Source organism: Phyllostomus hastatus, unplaced genomic scaffold (genome assembly GCF_019186645.2).
Source record: "Phyllostomus hastatus isolate PE091 unplaced genomic scaffold, TTU_PhHast_1.1 phas_scaffold_129, whole genome shotgun sequence".
In the NCBI taxonomy this organism is placed as follows: Eukaryota; Metazoa; Chordata; class Mammalia; order Chiroptera; family Phyllostomidae; genus Phyllostomus; species Phyllostomus hastatus.
The window spans coordinates 29,471,951-29,497,825 of NW_025334009.1; the positions used below are offsets into that span (position 1 = coordinate 29,471,951).

Here is a 25,875-nt window from a genome sequence, read left to right on the forward strand (position 1 = left end):
GACACCAGCCATGGCCAGACTGTGCGCCATGGGGTTGGGACAAGTTCAGCAGAACCCCTAGGGAGTACATAGAGGCAAAGCATCCTGGTGGTTGGACCAGACAGGGCAGAAGTTTGCTCAGGGCTGCATCGCTACAGAAAGGATTCAAATCACCAGCCAGGAGAGGAGTCGGTTGTAGCTGCAAAAGAGTGAGGGAAGCTGTAACCAGAAAAATAGCTATTGAGGCATCTAAAGTCAGGATGGTCGAGAGCAACTCCATACAAGGCGTACAAAGTAGCTTGTAGCAAACACTTTAGGACAGTGGTTATTAATGATGTAACGAAGTTGCAGGCCTGCTGTTGCAAAAGTCTTAATTGCATGGCACAGAGGCAGACCCAAGAGAAGTGTGCAAGTCTTTACTCCATGCTAAGTGCAAGAGCCAGCCTTTTGGGAAGAGAGAGCATCCAGAGATGAGTCTTTAATGGGATCTGGTACATTGGGGGAAATTCCCAGGTAGAACACAGACTGTGTGTACAGATGGAGCCCAGGAAGCAGCTCAGCCTTATGTACTGAACAACAAAATGATGCAGAGGGTGAAATTCAGGTCTCGTAGGCTGTGTAAGCACCAGGCCTCACACATGGACCACCAGGTGCCAGCGTTATGACGCGATATCAAGCCCCTTTAGATAGTGGAGGCAGGACTCTGGATTTATTTCTTCCAACCTAGTCATAATGGGCTGGGGGATTTAAGCCCTTGCTACTGAAAATGCAGCCCAAGGACCAGCCACACCAGCTATCATCTGACTAGGAATGCAAAACCTCAGGCCCCACCCCAAACCAGGTGAATCAGAGTATGCATTTTAATCAAAATCCTAAGAACCTCATCTGTACATTAAAGTTGCAGGAACACTTTTCTAGCCACAAGAGATGGTGGAGGAAAGAGTAAAAAATCCCGGCCAGAGTTGTCAACAGCCCAATAGTAGCTGCAACGGTCTGTCTATGAACAAAAGATGGGGTTTACCCTACCAGCTTGCTCCTGTTTTTCTCTTTTTTTTTTTCATTTGGTGACTAGAGGTTGTATTTCACGGAAGCCACTTCCCCTCTCTGGGTCTCAGTTTTCCCCTCCTATGTGTATGCTGAACGAGACTCTGTCTATTAGAGTCCCTCCCTAAGGTGTTCCCTCGGCCTTGGACACTAAGGGCTGGCCCTCATGTGGATGCACCTGTCCTGTTTTCTGGAGGAAGTCCAACACTGTGGATACACTGGAAATTGTTTGCTGAGTGATGCCTGACGAAGCACAAGTTCAGTCCATTGTGCCAACCTGGCTGGGCAAGAGAGACTGGTTGGCCACGTGCTTGTTGCATGATGAAGAGGTGGGACGCTATCCAGCAGAGAAAACACATACTATCTGAGTGACACGGAGTCCTGTGGGGACAGCAGGACGTTGACTAGCACCTTCCCACCTTCACCAACACTTTTTGTTCTGTCAGTTTCAGGGGTGACGCTGTTGGGTGACAGTCTCCTTATCCTCCCCCCCACAACATACACACCCCAAGAAAATCCCTGCAGTGCATTTAGAAATGTATGGCTAGTCATATCCATATTCATGGAAACCTCTTCTAGCTCTAGACCAGGGGTTAGCAAACTACACCCTGCATTTCCAAATGCAGCCCGCTGCCTACTTTTCGTGAGTAAAATGTCACTGAAACTCAGCCACGCTCATTCTTAGGTTGTGTCTATGGCTGCCTCTGTGCCTCCACCCAGGAGTGCACCGTTGTGGCAGGCGGACAAAGCCTAAAATAGTTATTGCCTGGTCCTTCACGGAAGAATGTTGCCGATCCGTGCTGTAGCCCAAGAGTGAGGGAAGTGGTGTTCATGTCTTCTAACCAATGGCATTTTGTCCAGTTTATGCAGATTTAATCAATGGCGCCACAGGGATCTCAGAAGCTGGCTCGTTGGACCGCACGGTCTAATGACTAAGAGTAAGCGTTCTCAGGTCGGATGTGCTGGGTCCAGAGACGCTCAGCCTGCCTGCTCCCAGTTGTGTGATCTTGGACAAGCCGCCGAATCTCTCTGGGTCCCAGTTTTCCCCTCCTATAAAACATCATTACTGGGATGCCAGAGCCTGGGGATAATGGTGATAGTTCTCCCTAGCTTCTCCTAAAACAATGTGGGCAATCACTCCAGACCAAGAGCCAGTATCATTCCGTTACCGACACTGAAGGCTGCTGCAGAAGCACCTGTTGACGAGGGTCAAGTCGATGAAGATTGTGGTAACTCACAGAAACTTGGCCACAGGGTGTAGTACCGATGTGGCATGAAGATAAAGCTAAAGTCTGCAAAGGGCTCCCTGAAGGCAGCCTTCCCCGGGACGGGGATGTGGACCTGCTGGAGATGGAGCATCCAGCTGCTTCTGTTCTTAAAGTCCCAGCATCCACAGAGAGCAGGTCACTTCCCTCCATAATTATCCCTTACTGTGCGTATCGGTATACAGACCAATGAAGTCTCTTCTTACTTTCTCGTGAGCTTTGTGAGGACAGGAAACGTGTCTGATTCACTTAGCAAAGTACCTGGCCCATTGCGACTGCTCAGTACATGTCTGTTAACAGCAATGTCCTGCTCATTAAAAAAACAAAAACCAAAAATGGGTCAATCTCAAAACAAGCGAGCACATGTGTAACAGAGAGACCACCAATAAGGACAGACGGGGGCTTCAAGTGATGGTGCTGGAAGTCCCTGATGCAACATGCCCCCCAAACAAACGGCACCTGGCACCTCAAGGAACCTCTCAGCCATTAGTGTCTGCGGACAAGGTCGAGACCGGGCTGTGCACCTGCCCTTCTCCACCCCGGGAGCAACAACTGTGAAGGGCAGAAGCTGCCATCTCTGCAGACACGTGAAAGCTGAAGAAGCTGGAGGTCCCCCTAATCGTGGCACCCAGGGGAACCTGCGGAAATGGTCCCCAGGAAACAGTCCATGCACAGTACAGACAACTAGAGAGCTGCTTTCTCCCCAGGTTTCAAACAGGTCCGGTTGGCAGAGAGTGGAAGTGAGAGGTGAAGGCAGAGACATGCATGTCCTGCTGTCATTTCAGGCCTGCCCTGGAGGGGAGAATATTGGCTAATAGCTCTGAAAAAACAAAAAAAAATGCCATCTGAAATCACATCCAAATTCCTCAGCCACCTAACCTGAGCTTTAACAAAATCTGGTGTAGTAGTCAAGTCCCAGCATGCCAGGCTGGCTCTCTTTCCCCAACTGTGTGAGGCACTGATGTCTCCGGGCCTCAGCTTCCCCACCTAGAAAAGGGTACAAGTCAGGATTCAGGGACATAATGTATGTAAGTCACGCTGCTAGCACACTGCAGATGCTCAGCCAGAATTAGTTCTTCCCCTTCCTTCTTAGAGTCTTGATCATGGCAGAGAGAATCATTAAGTATGAATTCACTGAAAGCTTATTGACTAAAGTAGAAGCCTGTGTTTGGTCCAGCTCCATGGTTGACCTATCTCTTTAAGGTGTCCTGGTCGGTGAGATCCTCCAGCACATGGAGAGGGCAACTCAGCCATCGAACCACAGAAAACTCGTCATGTATTCTGCGGTAAGTGTTTTTGATTCCACTCAACCCTCCATTTGTAATCTCTTGGGGGTGGGGGCCTCCTCTTCTTCATCATCATTTCCCTATTGTCCAGGAGATGGTAGACATCCATACAAAGCTTTTAAAACTAAATACGTGATTCTGGCCCTGGAGGAATTCATGCTTTAATACTAACAAGAAGCTGAGTAAACATAAAAACACCGTGCGAAGCAATATAGAAGCGCCACACAAGCCGGGGCTTTGGTACCTCAGAAAAGAAAAGCAATCACTTCTTTTCCAAACCAGGGCATCAGCAGGGGAGGAAAAGCTGAGTGTGCAGGACTTGAACTGGATGAGCTGGGATGTGGGTGGAGGGTAATGACCTGGAAGGTAAAGCCACAGATAAAGGCAGTGTTTCAAGCCTTGATGAGGAGGAGGAAGTTGGAACCTTGAACAGGAGTGGTCTTGGGCCAGGTGAATGGACCGATTAAACAACTGGGTTTGAAATGCCCGGGGGCATCCACGTAGAAAACTCCAGATGGCAAAGGAACAGGTAGAACAGGGAGAGAGAAAGTGAGTTGCAGCTTGAAGTTAGAGCTGCATTTGGGTCCAGGAAGAAAAGAGAGAGAGATCCATCTTGGAGCAGGAGAGACAGGGCAAGAGACACAGCTGGAGGCGAGTGCAGGGCCCGTGGGCTGAAATGCCTGCCCGAGGGGTCCGGGATGAGCAGGGAAACTGGACGTGGAATGCTGACTCGGTCTGTCACCCACTGTGTGCATGACAGAGGATCTCTCGGATGTGGTTCGGCTGGAGAAGGCCATGTTTCCTTTCTGCACGGAGAGGGAAGAGGTGGTTGAGGATACAGGGAACTCTGTTTATCGTCAGGGCTTCTAAATGGTACACTCGTAGACTAGAGAAAGAAGAGCTCAGGAGCACAGTGCTTTCTCGAGAGACAAAGGCCTGAAAAGTCAATCACACGAGTTTCTCCAGTTCCTTCTTTTTTATTGAATTTATTGAGGTGACACTGGTTAATAAAATTATATAGGTTTCAGATATACAATGCTTCATCTGTATATTGAATTGAGTGTTTACCGCCCCAAGTCAAGTCTCCTTCCATCCCCATTCTAGTTTCTAATCTGGTTTCTATTTCTAACGTGCGTGACTTCTGGGAAGCCATGTGTGTGGAGCGCCATTTCTTTCTGCAGCAAACCAGTCCTCGCGCATTTTGAGTATGTGTACACGGCAACATAGTTCAGGCAAACAAATGTTATACCCATCTGCTGTGTATGGAGGTGGGGGAGTTCCTAAAGCTAGGGAGACAACCAGTGACAAAACCAGCCCCCTCTGCCTCCCAGCCACTCTGCGGTAAACACTGAACAATTATTTTTAAGCTACGCACTCTGCTTCCTTATGTTTAATCCTCCCTAAACATCTATAACTTCATATAGTAACCTCCCCCAATTTTAAAATCACAGATTTTTCTAATCTATAACACAAAAATAATCTAGCATTAATAGGTTCCAAAATAGTTTAAAATTTAATGAAAATCAGTGACAGAGATGCTACTGGGAACAGGCATGGGGAAGAAAATCACAAGACTTGGCTTAAATGTGCTTTCTTCTGTTTGGGATTACATGACATTAAGCAAGTTGCTGAATTTCTATGGCCTGTTTCTTCATCTTTTAAAGGGAAGTAATATGTATGCAAATCTCACTGCCTAGCACACAAAAGATGTTCAAGCAAATTAGTTCTTTCCCCTCTCTACTTATTAAATCATTGGGAGTATTGGAAATGTAACTGAATCACAAACTATCATGGTGCTCTACATGTGCTTAATGCATACCTATTGAATATAAGTCTGAAGCAGAGGTAAAGATCAAAAATGATTTGTTTCAAATCTCTGCAGCATGACACAACTGTGAGTGGCCTGCAGATGGCGCTAGATGTTTACAATGGAATCCTTCCTCCCTATGCTTCTTGCCATTTAATGGAGTTGTACCTCGAAAAGGGGTAAGTGTCTAGGAGGTGCTTTTCAAAATTAATATTGCTGGACCTGAAGTTTTGTTATTATTGTTATTGTTAGCTTGACTAGATTCTTAAAATATTTAATTTTTACTTAGGTACATAGACTTTAAAATCCTGTGCTATATTAAATAATTCACTAAATTAAAAATATTACTTTTTTCCATTTTCATAATTTATGAAACAATTTACCCAACCTTTTGTATGCACCTTAACTTGTGTCTTCACCACTAGAGCCAAATTCGAATCCCCTAAAGCTGTTTACCAGATATATTAACTAATAAGAGTAATGCTGGCCACTGTAGACATGAACCCCACATTCTCAGAGGCTTCCTTAACCCAATGGAGGTTTATTTCTCCCTCATCTGTCAGTTCAATGTAGAAGTTCCTGGCCGGTAGGAGGCGACCCGTGGTGTGAGTCACACACAGTGATTCAGGGAGCCAGGGTTCCATCTTTTGGACCCACGGTTCTTAAGAGGGCTGTGCTCATCTGCAGAAAGCTTGAAAAAGGAATGAAAGGGTAAGAAAGCAACCTGCTTAGGAACCCCACCCCCAGCCCAGAAGGGGCACGTGTCACTTCTACTTACAATCCACTGGCTAACATCAGTCACTCGGTCCCACTGAGGTGCAATGGTTTCTGGGAAGTGTAGCCACTTCTCAGCTACAACTCTATTGTATGGAAAGAGAATCACCAATTTGGAAGGACTTTGACCTTTGCCATATCATCTTGAGATAAAAATACTGTCACGAGAAAAGTTGCCCTACTATGTAAGTACTCATTCACATAATTTTAATGAAGTTTTTAAAAACACCTTGTAAGTGAATATTTGTTTATGTGGCATTTTAAGTTATGTTTCAAAAGGCTTGTTTATAACAACATCCAAAAGTGGCTATTGTGCAGTTACTCTCTCTCCCCATCCCCTGCAAAAAGTCACTAAATCCTGCTAGAATTTCCCTCCTTCCTCTTTGGCAAATGACTTTCACAAGCACCTCATACTAGCTTTACTGAGACTGGTTTAGGCCCACGGGCCTTCCCTGAACAGTACACTGTTTTTTTGAAATCGAGTATGGAGAGCATCCTCTTTACTATGAGAGAATGTAAGAACTTGAATATGTCACCACTCCCTCGTTCTAAGGGATATATTTTGATAAAGTCTTCGTTGTATTCTCAAGCACACATGTTACGTGTTATTCAGTTCCATGTTTATGGCCTGGTCAAGGAGAGAGGAGATAGATTCATTCAGAGGAAAAACTGAAAAATACTGAGAGATGAAAAGAGAGAAAAGGAAGGAGCAAATGAGAAGCATAAAAGGGAAAGAACAGGAGAAAGAAACCCCCACACCCCACCTGCCCCCCAATTCCTCCCCAAAGACTCATCACATCACCCACTGCCCTTCCAGCCACAGCCTTTCAGCCTCTTCTCTGGGGAAGTCAGTCTCCTGGTCCCCACCTCCTCTGCCCCGGTCATCTAACAGACCATCCCCCCACCCCAGTGCTTTACCCTCCAGATCTGCCCCTCCTGCCCCAATCTCCGCATTCCCACCCCGAAATTGGCTAAAATCTACTCATTCCCGTAAATTCTTCTACTAGTCCCTCAGCTGATGTGTTACAGGCCAGCTGGAAAAAAACTTAGTGGCAATTCAACCACGTAGACTAACAGAGCTCTGTCCTCTCCTTTCCCCCACCAGGGAGTACTTCGTGGAGATGTACTATCGGAACGAGACGCACCACGAGCCGTATCCCCTCACGCTTCCCGGCTGCACCCCCAGCTGTCCGCTGACGAAGTTCACTGAGCTGGTTGCCCCTGTGATCCCCCAGGACTGGTCCGCGGAGTGTAAAATCACGAACAAACACGAAGGTACCAAGCACGTTTAAGTTAGGTTGCGTGCGGAACCCCGCAGCAAGGGCGTCACACCCTTTCCTAGCGTGGGTGGTGCTTGGAGAATATAGCTTGGCCATTACCCCTAGGTCTGAAGGAAATAGTTCTGGGGAGATAATCGTATGCTTCAGGCACCCCTGTTTCATGCAACTCCTACACCTCTACCTGGCCCCGCCCCTACTTGTCGTAAACCTTGACTTGATTTTTTTCTGTGTTAGTATAAAAGGGCGTCAAGGCCAAACATAATCAGAGATAAAACTTCTATCAAAGCTCATGGGGCTGCCATGAGCTACATGGTCAGCCACACAGGACCTTTTGTTGTTTAAAGATTTCAAGATGTTTTAGCAGAATTGAAGGAGGCTATTCTTTAAGTGTCTGAAGCGGAACAGATTTCAAACAAAATCCACAACCTCAGTGAGAGCCGAGACGGAAAGACTTTAATCCTAGACTAACGGGCAAAGAACCAATTTACCCATTCCCTCCAGCTTTCCCACAAGAAGCAAAGAAATGAGATACAATAGAGATGTGGAGAAATCTCCTACACCAGGAAACTGACCCTATATTTTAAAATTTCTGTTAAAATGCTTTGGGTGATAGAGCTGAAAAATAAATACCTCTTTGTATCCTTTGGCCTTGGAAAGCTCGTGTTACTTTGGAAGAGACCAAAAGCAAACTTTCCAGAAAACTTTGGTGTACATAATACTTTACTGTACATCTTGGTGGATGTACACCATAGCAAATACGTGATCTGATGAGAACAGGATAATCAGGCACAACACTTCAGAGACGAGAGCCCTGTGGGAGTGGAGTTGCTCTGGAAGCTCCGATGAGAGAGATGCTGAGTGTGGAGTTGGTTGCAGAGAGGAAGCGTGATGACACGTTTCAAACTGGAACAAACTCAGAAAGGACCGAATGCCCTGAACGCCTCCGAGGCCAAAACTTGCAGGAATGTTGAAGGTGGGGCTGTGACACGGGTTCTGAAGACGACAGCAACGCATGAGGCTTGGACCCTGGTATCTTCAGAAAACCTAACACCCACGGGTCCTGCTGAAACTGCTCATTACATAGGGAGAGATCGTGCTCAAATGGCCGCTCTTTAGAGCCCTGTAGCTTTACCACATGGCAGACGTAGTATGTCTAGGGAACAACGTTGCCATTGTGGCTAAAGAGGAGGTGGTTTCTAGAGATGGTTTCTTCTGGGTGCCAGAGTCCAGAGCAGAGCCGTTCCCTTCCCCAGTTGGCCACGGGGTGACTGACACGAGACAGTGATTGGCATGTTTATCTGTGTTATTTCTTTCCCAAGTAAGTATTTGGCCTCTCAGCCATTGTCCAATTATTCTTTCTCCTCCATGCATGTAACTTTCCTCCAGAAGTGAGTCAGATGTAAAATAGTGAATAAAACCATTATTAGGAAGTTCAACACCATTACTTTTTTATAATGAATTTTGAAAAGTGTGTGTGTTTAATTATAATACAATTCCTGGAGGACAGATTTTAGGGGCTCTTTTTGTTTTGAGGTTTTATTTTAACATAACCGGAGGAAAATATATATAAAGTAAAATGATTCATCTGGCTTAAGTTAACATTTTACATTGAAATTGTATTTCGTTTGGACTTTACTACTTTGGAGAAAGGCTAAGCTGATGGATGGCTCTCCTTCATCTATTTAAGATAAAACTTGCTAAGAAAATGTCCTTGAGCAATTTACAATGTAGTGGGAAGTAAAGGGATACATAGTACACAGAATGACAAAGGTTTGTGTTTTAGGACTACACGGGTTGCTATGGGAACGAGAGCTACCTGGGTGTGGAGGGAGAGAGGTAGGAATGTCAGAGAAGGCTTCTGGCAGGAGGAGACAGCTGACCCATCTCAAGTCAGTTTGGACGAAGGTGTGTAATGGAGTGGTGCGAGGTACTCGAAAGGCATGTCAAATGCCCTAGCGGCTTGAAGCCGGAAAGGATAGGGGACTTACTCTGCCAAAGATTCAGGGTTCAAAGAGATCCCCACAGGTTTCCTTCAAGAGGCCAATTCTAAGGAGATAAAATGTCATCTCCACAATAGCAAGGATTCCATCTGTTGTGTTCTCTGCTGTATCTGTCCTCAGCACCTGGGAGTGCCCACACCTGGCATGGACTGGCGCTCAATGAGTATGTGTGTGTGTGTTGTGTGTGTGTGTGTGTGTGTGTGTGTGTGTGTGTGTGTGTGTATGTGTGTATATATATAATTAGTTACCTTTCCTCCCTGAGCCAACTCTGAGAGGAAGAGAGAGAGAGAGATTTGTTTTTCCACTTACCTGTGCATTCACTGGTTGATTCTTGTATGTGCCCTGACCAGGGATCAAACCCACAACCTGGCATATTGGGATGATGCCAGAGCAGATTCCACCTTAATTAGCAGCAATCTCCAGGAACCGGGGAGGTAGTTTTGACCCCACCTTCTTCCTTCATCCTCCACAGCTCATCTGTCGCCTCTTATCAAATCTGCCTGTATTATGTCTGTGGAAATCTTTTCCTCAAACACCACTAACAACAAGTGAAGGTTCATATACAGTGACATGTGGTCAGGCAGCAGAACACGGGATAGAAAGAACACTCGGGGACTGGTGTGTGGGGCCAGCTCAGACAGATCAGTGGTGGGGGTGTGTGCTGCTCACCACCTCTGAGTTCAACAACTTCATTGTCATCACGGCTAGAGTGTTTTCACCACAGAAGTCAGCATACGCCACAAATCAGAGTGTTGGTTTTTTTTATTTGGGTTTTTTTAATGTTTTATTGTCATGCTGTTACACTTGTCCCAATTTTTCCCCCTGCACCCCCATCCACCCAGCCCTCTCCCCACTTCCGTAGTTGATCCCCACACCATTGCCCAGGTCCATGGGTCCTTCATACATGTTCTTTGATGAATTCCTTCCCCTTCTTAGACCCAGTGACCAGCACACAACTGGTTTTAGCTCACAGAGAACTTGTCAAGAGTCTGTAATATGAAGTGGTCTTCAACGTGAATTTGATATTGGAACTTACTTAAGTAAAATGGATTGCATTGGTCCTACACAGTCTCACACAGTGATGCTAAGGGCTGCAGGCAGACATTTCAGGGAGACAGACTGTGTTCACGTCAGGGAATTTCTGGGACTGAAAGTGTCCACTGGGCTGCTGGGGGGGGGGGTCACTCGCCTCAACAGAGACCATAGAGCAGGGTGAACCATGGAAGGTTGTCGGGGTTGAGCAACTCCTTAGTAGGGCCACCAAACTTGGCAAGTAGACATTCAGGATGCCCAGATATATTTAATCAATAGCTCTAACTGCTGAATTTTTATAATTTATGTTTTAAAAGGCCAAATTAAGGACACTTAAGGTGCTCTGAGAAAGCCAGTACAGGAAGCAGGACAAAACCATTAAATAAGATGTATTCTAGGTATACAGAACCCTACACCTTAGGGCTTTCCCACCCGTGAAATCCTATCACACCTGTGGGCAGTGTCTTCAGCTGGTAGACCAATTAACTTAATTCTCATATCAATTAAATTAACCAGAGCCTTTGTTAGAAAATTCAGGATAAGTCTAAGTTCCATACTGTGTTCCTTACTTAAAAATAATAAAATTCTTTTTTTAGAAAATGCTTCCTTATTTAATTCCAAAACTTTGCTACACAGTCAGACTTTCTTCACTAGCTGTCTCCCAACCCCTACCCCAATCTCCAACCCCAGTTAATTCTTCTTTTTAAAGATTCATTTATTTATTTTTAGAGAGGAAGGGAGGGGGAGAGAGAGGAAGAGAAACATCAATGTGTGGCTGCCTCTAGCATGCCCCCGTGGTTTCATAAGAAGGAGGTTTAAGGTGGGCAGTTCCCATCTCCCCTAACACTCCTTGTAAAGCTGAGAAACTACAGCACATAATACACATACGCAGGAGTCAACCATGAGCCTTCAAGGTGGGACCCATACCTTTTCACTCCTTGAATCTCCAGGCAGTCAACAATGCCAAGAACCTGGTCCCTTCAACCAATATTTGCTAACTGAATAAATGCTCCATACCTAGCCTGACTTCCTCATGGCTGGACTCAGATGTCAGAAGCCCGGACTCGGTTGTTCGATAAATAAGGGAGAGAGGCTGTGAATGGGCCTCCAACATGACTGCACTATAAAGGCACGGTCACTGATGATGTGTGTATGCGCATCGACACATCTGTGTTATCTGACCTCTGTTCTCAGCATAGTCGCCTTCGCGTTCTCTTGTTCCCCCACTGCTGTTTGGAGGCCCCGTTCAATGACACCCCATCCCAGCACCCCACCCACCTCAGAAACAAGCCCATCTGATTGTAATTTTTTTCTCATCCTTGTTGCCATTCTCATCAGTTTCCCAAGACATAGCTCATCATTCATAAAAGGCATTGGGAACTTGCTTTGGTATACACCAACTCACTCCCCATGTCCACTCCTGTCCTCAGCCCAGGCCATTCGGAAGTCATAACTATGCTCCATCTCATCCCCTACCCACCATGCCAACATCCAACCCTAGAGCAAACCAAACACACAGATTCTCCATTCCGATCTGCTGAGGGAAGCTTAGGCCAGTGTTACCATTTCAGACTGTGAGTGCTGAGACTTCTATCCCAGCCTTAGCTGGACCTTTCAACCCTGCTTGGTAAACGTATTCACACTTAGTGGACTCCTTTCCTGTTTTTGACAGAAAGGCCTTGCCATTTTTCTGAAATTTCTCATTCCATCTTGGCTTCTTTAATTCTCATGAGATGTCCTAAGAAGACCAACATAATCCACCGAAAACCCTTTTAAGTTCTGTCAGTGACACAAAATACCGTATTTTGCCGTGTGTAATGCACATGTTTTTGCCCAAATTTCTGAGGGAAAAATAAGGGTGCGCATTCTGCATGTGTAGTACCTGAAACACCTCGTATCTGTTCTTGTGTTTTATAATTACTTGTTACATAAAATTTCTTGTACCATAATATGTTCAAAAATAAGTGCTAACATCCCTTTATAATACAAAAAGCAAGTATCAAGATATAAGTAAATATATCATTGAATTAAAAAAGTAAAATGAAAGGTATTTTTCCTGAAAGTTTGGGCCAGAAACATGGGTGTGCGTTATACACGGCAAAATACAGCATCTCGGTGGCAGTGGCGTTAACCTGCCTTTCCTGCCCCTTTCCTGCCGTCTGTCAGGGAAACGCATTCCTCCCCAGCAACGTAACTCCTTTCCTTGTGCACGTGGTCCCAGCCCCTTCGGTCTCCCTGGGCCTCAGTGAGTCTGTCAGGTGCATTCCGTTCCACAGGAGGAGGCTCCCTCCCTCCTACGACGAAAGTGCCCAAATCTTCCCTCACCAGAGAGTGCCCTCTGGTGCCTGCTCCCTGTCACCCTCTGCAGTCCCAACATTCTCACTCTAAGGATTTACATGCCCTGCCTCTGTCTTCTCATATCCCTCTCACTCCTGAACTCTTCTGTGGAATGGCGTTCATCCTTCCTTCATGTTTTCGAAACTTCCTTTTTGCAAGCCATTGCCGCCTAATCCAGCGGCTCTTTTCCTTTCCCCGTCCACATCACATCCCCCCACTCTGCAGAGAAGAGTACTGAACCTCAGAAAGTCACATGCCACAGGTGGTAGGGTCAGGGTTCGAGCCTATCTCTTTCCAACACCACATTTCCACTATTTCACAGCCCTTTTCCATCCCACACTGTCTGGTGGACCATTTCCTGAGGACAAATTCCCCAAAATAGGATTGGTGGGTCTGAGAATATGAATATTTAACAAGCAGCAGATCTACACTGACTACCTATTATGTACTCAGTATGTATGTATGTAGCAGGCAATAAGTTTGCAGAGGAAACAGCCGCAAGACAAGCTTGTGGACTGGCAGGGAAGTGGGAAGCAGGGAAGAAGGAGCAGAAGACGGAATTAAACAAGCCCTCCCTGTCGTCTGTAGTGAGTACTGTAATAAAGGACATACAGAGGCAATGAGCCCAGGTCTAAGGGGCCCGAGAAGGCTTCTCAGAGGGGGAATGTTCAAACCAAAAACTAAAGGAAAGACAGAATTAGCCAGGTGAATGAAGACGAGAGAGGAGAATGTTACAGACAAAAGAGAGAATGTGTGTAAAAAGCCACGAGGCTGAAATCATGGGCATTTTAGAAAATGGAAGAAGTGTATCTGGTGAGAACACCAAGAGGCTGGAGAGGCAGGCATTAAGTGACTCATAGTTGAGCAACTCCAATTATATTACAGATTTCAGGCAGAAGATAGAGGATGTGACTGGCTTCTTGCTTTTTGAAAGGCCTCTTTGGCATCAGAAAGGAGACCAGATAGGAGAGGGGTGGGATTGGGGGCAGAGAGAACACTTGGGAGGCTGTTGCAATAATCCAAGGTGGCTGAAGGAGAAAAGCAGACGTACTCAAAGTGGGGAATAGATCTAGCACATGGAACTTGGGGATTAATGGCAAGAAGAAGAGGCTCTTGATATATATTGCTAAAATTGTTTTCAAAAAGTATTCCCGATTCACATGCCCTGAGCAGCCTTCATGTGTCCCCTTGTTGAAGGGCATCTTCTCAGTCACTACCTGCACTAGACCTCTTTGCAGGAAGATACAGTTAACCACGTTCTCTTTTCAAGATTCTAGAACATAGTCAAACTCCCAAATCCTTTGCAGTATAGGGAACATATAATTCTAAAAATGAACGAGAGAGAGAGAGAGAACCTCTTAAGTCTTCTCTTTGCTCCCAGACTCCTTGTTTAGTTTCTCTTGGAGTAGCACCTTCTACCAACCTCCTACATGGTCACATGCCTCGTTTCTCTCGTTCCACACTCAGCGTGAGCCAGTACTCCCCAGGCCCCCATCTCCTACATCTAGAGTCCTTATTTCCACATCTGCATGTGGAAATCTAAGCCTGTTTTCTCCAGCTGCCTACTGGTCATCTCTACCAGGGCAATTACCTATTGCAATCCTGCATGTGAAGCAACGTTTATCTCCTCTACTCCAAACTGATCCTTTTTAACGTGCTTCTCATCTCAATCCACAGCCTAGTCTTCTCATTCACAAAAGGTGGAATCCACAGGGTGACCCCCACCACAACTTCTTTACCAGTATATTTAGCTCATCACAAAGCCTGTCAATCCGACGTCAGAGGTGTTTCTTGAATTCCCTCATCCGCATTCTCAGGGCCATAGCTCAGTGTCTTGTCAAAGGCATTTTAACAGCTCTCAGTCCCGGATACGGTGTCTCCAACATCCCATCTTTCCCCACAATTTTGGGTTTGTTCATTTTTGTTTCTTTTTTAACACAAATTGGGTCATGTCACATCCATGTGTAATAATTGTTGATGATTTCCATTGTCCCCCTGGCAAACCACAACTTCTAAAACCTGGACCTCAACCTACATCTCTAGTCTCACCTCCCCATAACCTCTACTCCAGTCATGCGCAACGGCTCGTTGCTTTCTAAACCTGCTCCTGTGCTGCTCGTTCTGTCTCCTGGCAAAATCTAACTTGGCTCACAGGCCAGCTCAAGCTTTACCATTTTTTCAGAAGACTTTCCAAACTCTTTCTCTTCCAAAGAGAATACTTTGCATTGATTGCAATGTCCTCTTCATTCCAATGGCATATTTTTCACATCCCTGTTTTACTATTCCTCACACTATCTCATAAGCATCTATCTGAGTCTTCCACGAGGTGTTGAATCTCCTCAAGAGCAGGGATCATGGAACCCCAGAACCTATCGCACAGCTGGCCTGGCACATGGTGTGTGCCCACTGCATGCCTAGGAAGGCATGAAGGAAAGAGAGAGGGAATCCATGGAACCACCATGACAACATAGCACCCCCCCAAATAATTGAAAATAATCTCCAAATACAGAAAGTCAGTCATGAATATTCTGTTAGTCTCTGCCTTCCTCCCTCATTTCCATATAGTCCTTTTCCCCCTTCCTCAGTTCTATCTAGTCTCCTCCAACTTTGCATTAACTCCATCCTCATTACTAATGGCACCCAGCCACCAGGATATAATTTTATTAATATTCACCTTCTCATGATGCTAAGAGGCATCCTGACATCATGAGAAAAGCACTGGATTAACAGTTGGGAACCCAGGTGTTGTAGATGATTAGTTCATTCCACAAATATTTACTGAGCACCTGCTATGGTGCAGGTGCTGTTCTAAGTGCTTGGGATACAATCATGAACAAAAAGACAACATTCCTGCCCTCATGAAGCTTACATTCTATCAGAGAGAGAGAAGGATGGATAATAAATAATGGACATTATAAATAAGTACTTTACAAGGTGAAGACCACAAGCACCAGGTTGGAAATGGGGGTGGGGGGGCGCATATAGGTTGTACCTTTAAGTGAAAGCCCTTCATGAGAAGATGAGATCTGGGTAAAGCAGGCGATGCAGTTGCCTGACTCAGAGATACGTGAGAAGAGCATCCAGACCATGGTAACAACAAAGGTGGTAAAGGGGAGTGTGCCTGGCAGGATTGAGGATCAACAAGAAGGCCTGTGTGGCCTAAAAAAAATGAATGAAAGGAGAGGGGTAGCAGAGGAAATCCAAGAGGTTAATAAAGTCAAGTAACAAAGAGTCTCATAAACTGTTGTCATCAAAAATCAGACTTTCATTCCAAGGGAGATGAGCACACTTTAAGTGGAGGAGTGCCGTGATTTGCCTGGAAGTCACTTGGCTGCTGTGTTAAAAATAGGCCGACTATGGGAAAGAAAGGAGAGAAGCTAGGGAGCAAGGCAGCAGGGCATTGTAGTAACCCTGGCAAAAGACAATGGTGGTTCAAAGCAGGGGCGTGGCAGAGAAGAGGAGAAAGCACTGGTTTCCAGATACAGTTTCTGACAGAACCTACAGGATTTCCTGACCGCCTGGGTGTAGGATGTGAGAGAAAGAGAGGAGTCGAGGGAGACTGCAGGGGTTTGGGACTGAGACACTGGAAGAAGGAAGTTTCCGTCACCTGAAGTAGGGAGGCTGCTGGGGGAACAGATTTGGTGGGGTGAAGAGGGCAGAGGTGCACAGGAGTTGGGAGTTCAGTTTGGGAATGTCTATTAGATGTTCAAGGGAATAAGACAAGGACACAGTTGGATACATGAGTCCTGAATCAGGGAAAAATTTAAATTTGAAGTCATTAGTGAATAGATGGCTTTTAAAATTATACAACTGGTAAGATCCTGTGTATTCCAACCCCAATTCAATTACCTGCTTCACCTTAGCCAAAGTATCTCATCTCTACACATCCCATTTTTATCATCTCTACAGTGATAAGTTAGGCTAAATAAGAGATTTTCAGCTGTGCTCCACGGAGCAGTAGGGTTCTGCAGACAGAGCTGCTAGGGCCAGAGAGATGTTTGCCCTCCCGGTGCTTATGCCAACAAATACTCACATATTTTTACAATGAAAATCAGACACACATTTACAGATGGTACAAACTGACATTTACGATGCACATACTACAGTAGATGAGGGTGTGTGTGTGTGTGTGTGTGTGAGGGGGTAACTTTCCAGGTGAAATAATGAATAGCATCTCATTTAAAATGACCCCCCATGTCTGTACCCTGACTGGTCAGCAAAGGGATATGTGTAAATAAAGGTACAGATTAGCAATAGTACACAATTGTCCTAAAAAATGCTCGTATAGTTAATGTATGCTCAAAGTTTCCTCTTTAAAAGATATTTACCAAAAGTCAAAGACCAAAAGCTGATATTCCATTCCTTTATAATCAATTAGTGATCGCGCACTTGACTATTCAGAAATCCCTTTGACCATGAGACCACGAACAACTATTAACTTAAAGTGTAAAACAACCGATAATTTTATTCATAGAAAAATACATGAAGTTAATCCTGGAGGAAGATTTTGGAAACACTTTAGCCAGTTGCCCTTCCTTTACAGTGGGGGAGTGGAGGCCCGAGGTCAAAGGTCACCCAGGAACCGGGACCTAGGTCATCTCCTGACCCCTAGGCCAGCGCTCTTTTCACCACGCCATGCTGATTTCAAGACTGCTTCAGAAACGCCACTGACATTTACATGGAAGGCAGAAACCAGCACTGATTGGTGACCTTCCTATTTTTCTAATCCACTAATTTTACGTGTTAATGCTCCTCCTATTTTCCCACAGTTCTCAGGATCGCCCTGGCCATCGCCTTTTTCCTGGTGTCTGGTATCCTGGCGGTGCTGCTGTTTACGCTCATTCGCTCGGGGACCTGCTGGCGGAGAGACTACTACGGGAACCTCTGAACAGACAGCCGAAGAAGGGCGGACGCGCCAGGCCAGCCTCCCGTGGAGCAACCCCTCTCAGGGACGCAGCACTCAAAGGACAGTTTCGCTGTGTGGGCACCACCCTACCCACACTCTTCCTTTCAAGTCTGCCGAGAGCGGACACTCACAGTGACCCGAGGACAGCCGCTGGGCTGACTGACCAGTGAACACCCAGGTTGCTTAGTTAGGTCTCCTCATCACGGTGCAGGCTTCTCACTGGGCTGGAAAGACGCTCTGCGCGAAGGACAGCTGTGTTCTCTAGCACAGGTGTCCAGACAGAAATGAGAGGACACATTTCAATCTGCCTTTTCCCTGCAAAGAACCAAAGGTTACGGGGTGTGGCCAAGACATAGATCAAAGAAGACTGGATAATGGGGGGAAATTAGACTAGACGTAGAATTAGTAGGGGGATTCTTAAGAAATAAGATCCCATTAGAAGGTTAATAAATCTGTTTTTTTCAGCCATTAAGTAGGTTTAATACAAACATACACTCCGGAAAAGAAGCTTCTACCAGGTGTTTGATAGCCAATACATAACATACATATCTGTATTTGAAAATGCCTTAGAAAGAGACTTTTTAATTCTCAGAAGCCATAATATCAACTACTTTAGTTGTAGCTCAGGTCATTTCTCCACAATTTCTATGATGGGGAATAATTAGGAAATCTATGTACCCAAAGGGTTTTTTTTTTTAACATCCACTATCAGAGCTGGATGTGTTTAAAGTTCGAATTTCCTTATTTCATTTTAAATTTAAGATATTTTTACTTTGATAAGGGCTATTCATGGCCATGATGAAATGATAATGCATTTTAATTGCTACAGAGAGATCCGAATTTCTCAAGTGGTGAGGTAGATAGAAAAGTAGACTAAGGATGAAGACCAAGTGCCTCAGCTCTACGCCAAGTAGGAACAAGTTTTTAAAATCCTAAACCTTGATTTCATAATCCAGAAGTGAAGAGTCCTGATTGGATGAACGTAGAAGTCACCTCTAGTTCTCAGGCTCTGTGAACACTTTGTCTTCTCATTTTGTGCTCTGGGTAGGTCATTGCCCAAGCAAGCACTTTCTTGAATGGTACCATTGTAGTGAGCCTGAAATTTACTTTTAACTGTTTTATTCCTTGTTGAGTTTCCGACCATGCAATTAGGTGAGAAATTTAATCTCCTTCATTGGTAGTGTTCTTCACCTTCTCAGGTTCATCTAAAGGCCCCAGAATATACCTGGTGGAAAGAGTGAGACACGGGTTCACTAGGCCGCTGTCCACACTGGTCTCCAACCAGTTCACTTTCTATTATCATGTGGTGTCCTGAAGGTAGGCAGAGGACATCGGTGCCCTGGGTCCCAAGGCCACACAATTGGAGTTCACCAGCATGGCATTGTCCAGTCCCCTACTGAGGTGACACCCACAGGCAGTGCTGGCATTTTTGACCAGCACAAAACCCTGCCTCCCAGAGCCCTACCCCATCTCTTAGTCTCAGAAATCTTCCTCTCCCCTGGGATTCCATGGCTTCCCCCATTTAAACTCCAAGCACTTACCTCTATCATCCTCACTTTCTACATAGTCTCACTGAGCTGAGGCTATTGCAATCAAAAGCCTGAGGAGTTGCCTTCTCTTGCCTGGTGACTGCTGCTTTCTCCTGGAACACAAGAGGCACACGGGCAAAGAAAGGCAAGATTTGGCTACGTTCTCAGCTTGGGAAAGGGAAAAACATCTATAGCAGCAAGAACAAAGGACAAATTTCTGTCTGCATAAATTAGCTAGCTATGTCAGTAAGGAAGCCACAATATCTCATGCTAATGAGTGATGACACTTTAAAACAGAAGTCTGAACAGAAACATAAGACATGGATTTTCTCCCTCATTCAACAAACATCTATGGAAGACCTACTGTTTGCTAGTCACTGGCCTAGATGCCAAATTATCCATCCCTAATGTGATTATTAAGGTATTTGGTCCCAACAACTATCTTATACAGAATTGATAGAATGTAAAAGTAAAAGCTTTCATTACCTTTTCCTCATATATTTTTCTTACTGTAAGTGGCTAAAAAGACTTCTACTTTCTACTGGTTCTGAGAGATCTTTTTTTAACATCCCCCATTTCACTTCCTTCCACCATCTTTGATTACTGTAGAGAAAGCTCTCTCTCCACTCCCAACTTAGCTGTTTCTTTTACCTTCCACAGAACTACGGACGGTTATTGTTTTTCATACTTCATGGCCGTATTCACACAGGACAAATGAAAATTCAGAGTGACAAATGGTCTACAGTGATAAAGCCAAGAGCACAAATGTAGTGTGATATTTCTCAGGAAGTAAGTTAATCATCCAACTGCAATAGGAAACTGATAAAGTGACTTTTTCAGATGGGTCAGGAAAGACAGGTCCATTTGACACAAAGATAAATACTGTTTGCAAGACAATTGCTAGGGCAGAAATAAGCTCTGCCCCAAGGTACACCCCCCCACATTTGAACCACTATAGAATGAACACAATTACAATATTGCAATAATTACTATACCAATGTAGGGACATTCCCTACCATAAAAAACATCAGCCATGTATGTGTAGGAAAGTTCTGAGGAAGATCTGTAGGTGGAATATTTCTAGCTAGAATGGCATTGCATAAAGAAAATGTTGAGAGAACATGATTACTTGAGTACATTCCTTGATTACACAAGGAATAATGGGTGGGATTAGAAGAGTGCATGCATTAGAGGAAAATATTTTACTGGACGTCATTCAACCAACAAAACTTTTTTATGTAAGAACTGGCATTTCTTCTAATCGTGTTCCCTATTCTCCCAACTTCCTGTTTTCTGTCTTATTCTGATGTCGTTGACATTGATTCTCGCTTCATAACCAGGGGCGTTTCTTGGTAAGTGAAAGTTGAAGTGTCAGTTTCTCTTTTGAAACTCTCTTTGTAGAAACCCCCTGTGAACAATAAGAGCATGCATATACAATAAGGGGTATTTGGGTGCTGCAGACCAGGGCTAACAAAAATACACTGCAAGCCACACGTGAGAGCCACATATGGGATTTCAAATGTTCTAACAGCATTTATTTAACCAGTATACCTCAGATATCACTTCAACATAGAGTCAATATTTTAAAATTATCAATGAGATATTTTACAGATTTTTACCCCAAGCATTTGAAATCTCATGTGGATTTCACCCTCACGGCACATCTCAGTTTGGACCAGGCACATGCCAAGTCTCAACAGCCATATAGTGGCTACTGTATTGGACATCACCACTAGGGACCATTCTGAAGCAATGAGAATGCATGCTTTGTTATAATCTGTAAAATCCACTTTCAGATTATTGTGAAAACATAAAAGTTGTATTTTTATATCTATATCTTACTATTTTTGCATGTGTGTTGAATCAATAAAGGATTTTTCTGAAATGTTTTATTTTTAAACTTGCCTTAAGTAGGAACCTGTACTTTTTCTTTAACTACCCTTAACTAAATGGACAAGTTCCTCTTCTTATTAAATGTTTTAAGAAAAAAATTGAACTTCTGGCCAAGATGGAGGTGTAGGTAGATATGCTTTTCTTCCTTGCACAACCAGAAGAAGGATAACAACCCATTTAAAAGCAAAAAAAAACAACTACAACTGCCAGAAAATCAAGCTGGAAGTCCAACAACCAAGGAGTTAAAGAAGAAACATTCATCCAGACTGGTAGGAGGGGTGGAGACAGACAGCTGGGGCAGAGAGGACACATGACAAGGTGGCAGCTGGCAGACCAGATGGTTCCACATTCCTGTGCAGATAAACCAGGCGGAATAACTGGGGAGTGAGACAGACTGCGTAACCCAGGGTTCCTGTGCAGGGAAATAAAGTCTCAAAATCCCTGGCTGTAAAAACCTGTGAAGATTGTGGCAATGGGAGAAACTCCCAGTCTCATGGGAGAATCTGCTAGAGGGACCCACAGGGTCCTAGAATTTACACAAACCCACCCACCTGGGACTCAGCACCAGAAGAGCCGAATTGGCTTGTGGGTAGTGGAGGAAGTGACTGAAAGTGGGGCCAGAGCTGAGCAAGCAACATTGTTCCCTCTTGGACCCCTCCCCCAAAGACAGCACAATAGCTCCAAGAAGTGGGTTGCCCTACCCTGGCGAATACCTAAGGCTCCACCTCTTACAATGTAACAAGCGCACCAACACAAAGAAGCATGGCCCCAATTAAAGAACAGATTAAAACTCCAGAAAAAGAACTAAGCACGGAGGAGATGGCCAACTTATCAGATGCAGAGTTCAAAACACTGGTGATCAGAATGCTCACAGAAATGATTGAGTTCAGACATAAAATAAAGGAAGAAGTGAAGGCTATACAAAGTGAAATGAAGAAAAATATACAGGGAACTAACAGTGAAGGGAAAGAAACTGGGATTCAAATCAATAATTTGGAACAGAAGAAAGAAACATTCAACCAGAACAGAATGAAGAAACACGAATTTTTAAAAATGAGTTGAGGCATAGGAGACTCTTAGACAACTTTAAATGTCCCAACAGCTGAATGATAGAGGTGCCAGAAGGAGAAGAGGAAGAGCAAGAAATTGAAAACTTATTTGAAAAAATAATGAAGGAAAACTTCCCCAATCTGGTGAAATAGACATGCAAATCCAGGAAGCTCAGAGAGTCCCAAAGAAGTTGGACCCAAGGAGGAACACACCAAGGCACATCATAATTACATTACCCAAGATTAAAGACGAGAAGGGAATCTTAGAAGCAGCAAGGGAGAAGGAGAGAGTTACCTGCAAAGGAGTTCCCATAAGACTGTCAGTTGATTTCTCAAAAGAAACCTTACAAGCAAGAAAGGGCTGGAAAGAAGTATTCAAAGTCATGAAAGGCAAGGACCTACATCCAAGATTACATTATCCAGCAAAGCTATCATTTATGATAGAAGGGCAGATAAAGTGCTTCCCAGATAAGGTCAAGTTAAAGGAATTCATCATCACTGAACCCTTATTCTATGAAATGTTAAAGGGACTTACTTAAGAAAAAGAAATTCAAAACTATGAACAGTAAAATGACAACAAACTCACAACTATCAACAAATGAATTGAAAACAAAAGCAAACTAAGCAAACAACTAGAATAGGAATAGAATCACAGAAATGGAGATCACATGGAGGGTTATCAGCAGGGAGGAGGAAGGGGAGAATTGAGGGAAAGGTATAGGGAATAAAAAGCATCATTGGTAGGCATAAAATAGACAGGGGGAGGTTAAGAACCATATGGGAAATGGAGAAGCAAAAGAACTTACATGTACGATCCATGGATGTGAACTAAGGAGGGGAATGCTAGAGGGAGGAGTACAGGGTGGAGGTGGATAAAGGGGAGAACAAAATGGGACAACTGTGGTATCATAATCAATAAAATATACTTAAAAAAAGAAGTAATTGACAACATGCTTAAAAATTAAGTACTGCTAGATTTAGAGAGTGTCTTTTAAAAAGTATATTAATTTTTTATTATAAGTAATTATATTAAAAACAAAAATAAATGCAGATAATGCAGAAGAGAATAAATACAAAGTAAAAAATCTTCCTGGCCACTTCTAATCACAAGAGGCAATGCTGTCACAGTATCTGGTGTTTGTGCCTGTAGAGACCAGTATGAATTTTATGAACTATATTTATACTTTTCTGAAATTTCATGTCGTTACAACTCTTATAACCCATGCTGTCCTCTATCTCTTTTTTTTTCCATTTTATCGAAGGAATTTTTAAAGGGTACATGAGCATTTAAGCTTTCTGATTCTCTCATGCCTAAATATGTCTATATTTGGCCCTCTTACCTATCCATTGTCTAGATATAAAAGTTTTCAGGTTGAAAGTCATCTTCCTCCAGAATTTGCATGCAGTATTCTGTTGTCTTCTAGCATACAGGATCGCTGGTGAAAATCTGGTATCAGTCTGATTCTCATTTCGATGTAAGTGATCGGCTGTGGTTTGCTTTAATTTATGTATGCATGTACATATTGCTGAATCTTTTCAGGCATTCTTTTTATCCTGGAAGTTCTAAATTTTACTAGAATATATTTAGGCATGGGCATTTGTTTTCTGTCTAATCCTGTATGGTTTACATGTGTTTTTGACTCAAGAAAATTGCATTCTGGAACCTGAATTTCCTACTTCTATCCTCCAAGCCTGGGGGAGGGGGAGTCCTCATATTTTCCATCTTTTTATCTTATTTCTCTATATTCTAAGAAATATCATTTTCTAGAACACCATCTTGGTCTTCAGCAAATTCATTACTTTTTTTATTTACAAGAATTCTTTCCTGTTTATTGATTGTTCCTTTTTCACAGTGGCCTCTTGTTATTTTATGAATTCAATCCATCCTTGAGTATCTTTGAGGACACTACTTAGAAGTTTTTCAAGTTCTCCTGTGCTCCCGAAATTATCTCTGTTTTCTCCAGACTCAGCTGTTTGAATTAATTAATCTTGAACCTTTTTTCTTCATGCCCTGGGGTTTTTTCAAATTCCTATGAATCATTACCCACAAAGGAAAATCCTTGGGGATTAGCAGGAATGGTCAATGTCAGTTTCCTGGCCAGCCCTGCGTGTCTGTTTCCCCAAGAAACATCTTCTTGAACAATTGCCTTAAACTTCTCTTTTGCTAATTGTAGCATCTTGGTCATCTTAGGACTGTGTCTTTTCTCCTAAGTAGGGGTTATGGTTTCCTGTTTCTTTGTATATAGAGTAATTTTGAATTGTGTCTTAGATATTGTAAATGAGATATTGTAGAGACTTTGGATTTTATTTTGTCCCTAGAAATGTTTGGGTTTTGTTTTTAAGCAGTCAGTTAAATTGGCTGAACTCAAACTGCAAACCATCTCCCCTGCAAAGGACAGCAGCTCAAATCTCAGCTCAGTTCTTTTAGCCTAAATCAGGCTGCTTGGAGCCTTCCCTGTGTGTGGCTAGTTCACGTCGTAGGGGGCAGCTGCAGAGTTTGTGTAGTTTTCCTCTCTGGCTTTCAATTTTGGGGGATTTTCTTCCCTCCTTTAGAGGCTGTGGATGCCTTCAAATTCTGTCCTCTGATATTTCACACCACTAAGACTATGGATTTTGCCCCCCTGCCTTTAGCTATTCTATTCCCCACTGTCTGCCCCTGCGTGGCACAAACTTGAACCCTAAAGAAACAGGCTAAGAGCCATTAAAAATTCTCTCTTTTTCCAACTGCTGATTTTCCTCCAGTGTCTGCCTGCTTTTGATTGCTTTCAAGTATCTTTACATTGTATTTTGCCAGAGTTTATAGCTGTTACCTGTGGAAGTTAGTCTATAGGTAAGGAGGGACAAAACCATTACTGGAAGTAAGTGCTCTCACCAGAATGGGACGGGCTGATGAGGGTGGGGTTATGGCATCAGGTACCCAGGAGTGTTTGTGCGCAGGCAGTGGTACGTCAGCAGGTATATGTCAAAAAGGGAAGGGACTTGACTCTTGGCTGGAGTGTTTCTGTGTATACATTTCCTGAGTGGAATGACCTTAACTTTAAAATGTTTCTCCTTCATGTCTGTGAGGTAAATCCTGAATTACCACCTGCTTTGCTTCTCCAGGGCACACACAGCAGGAGCTCTGCCCCCAAAAGAGCATCCTCTTTTCACAGAGAGCACACCACCAGATTGTGCCTGGGAACCAGCCACTCTGTCTATCCACAGGAAGAAGTGGGATGAGCCGCTGACAGGGAATGCGTTCGTCACCGACCCTGACAAGTACCCCCCCACCCCCCACCCCGGTTCCCCGACGCTCTGTGGGATGAGCCAGGCTCCAGCCTTCCCTGTGGCTCCCCCAGGACGAACCATGTTCCTCTCTCACGGGTGTGCCTGCAATTTCCCTATTTTAACTTCTTCATTGGTTTCCTCACATCTGCTCATCATTGAAGAATTTCTCAAAATATCTCACCCACTGATGTCACTCTCTCTAGCACTGTTATGATTTCATTTTTATTTTTAACATCTTTTCTATTATTTCAATAAAACATTGGAAGGACGGGAAGTTAGGTGCAATAGGTCTCCCCCTCTCCCCACCAAACAGGAAACACTGAGTTTGTTTGTCTAGCAAAGGGTCTATAATTGTCTGCCAAAGTTAAGAACTATAGTCAAGCTATTGAACTGAAGGAAAAACAAATATAACACTATGTATAGAATG

The 25,875-nt window shown here is 44.0% G+C and overlaps 1 protein-coding gene across 2 annotated transcripts in view; it reads left to right on the forward strand.

The window, feature by feature from the left end:
• The window catches only part of ACP3 (acid phosphatase 3), a 43,509-nt gene extending 22,378 nt beyond the window's left edge, over positions 1-21,131 (forward strand). For both annotated transcript variants that reach the window (XM_045856984.1, XM_045856983.1), the window contains 4 exons: positions 3,492-3,574; positions 5,457-5,560; positions 7,261-7,430; positions 17,574-21,131. In XM_045856984.1, the coding sequence (XP_045712940.1) occupies positions 3,492-3,574; positions 5,457-5,560; positions 7,261-7,430; positions 17,574-17,692 (476 nt within the window). In that variant the 3' untranslated portion in view covers positions 17,693-21,131. The remainder of the gene's footprint in view (positions 1-3,491; positions 3,575-5,456; positions 5,561-7,260; positions 7,431-17,573) is intronic.
• The last annotated feature ends 4,744 nt before the right edge of the window (positions 21,132-25,875 follow it).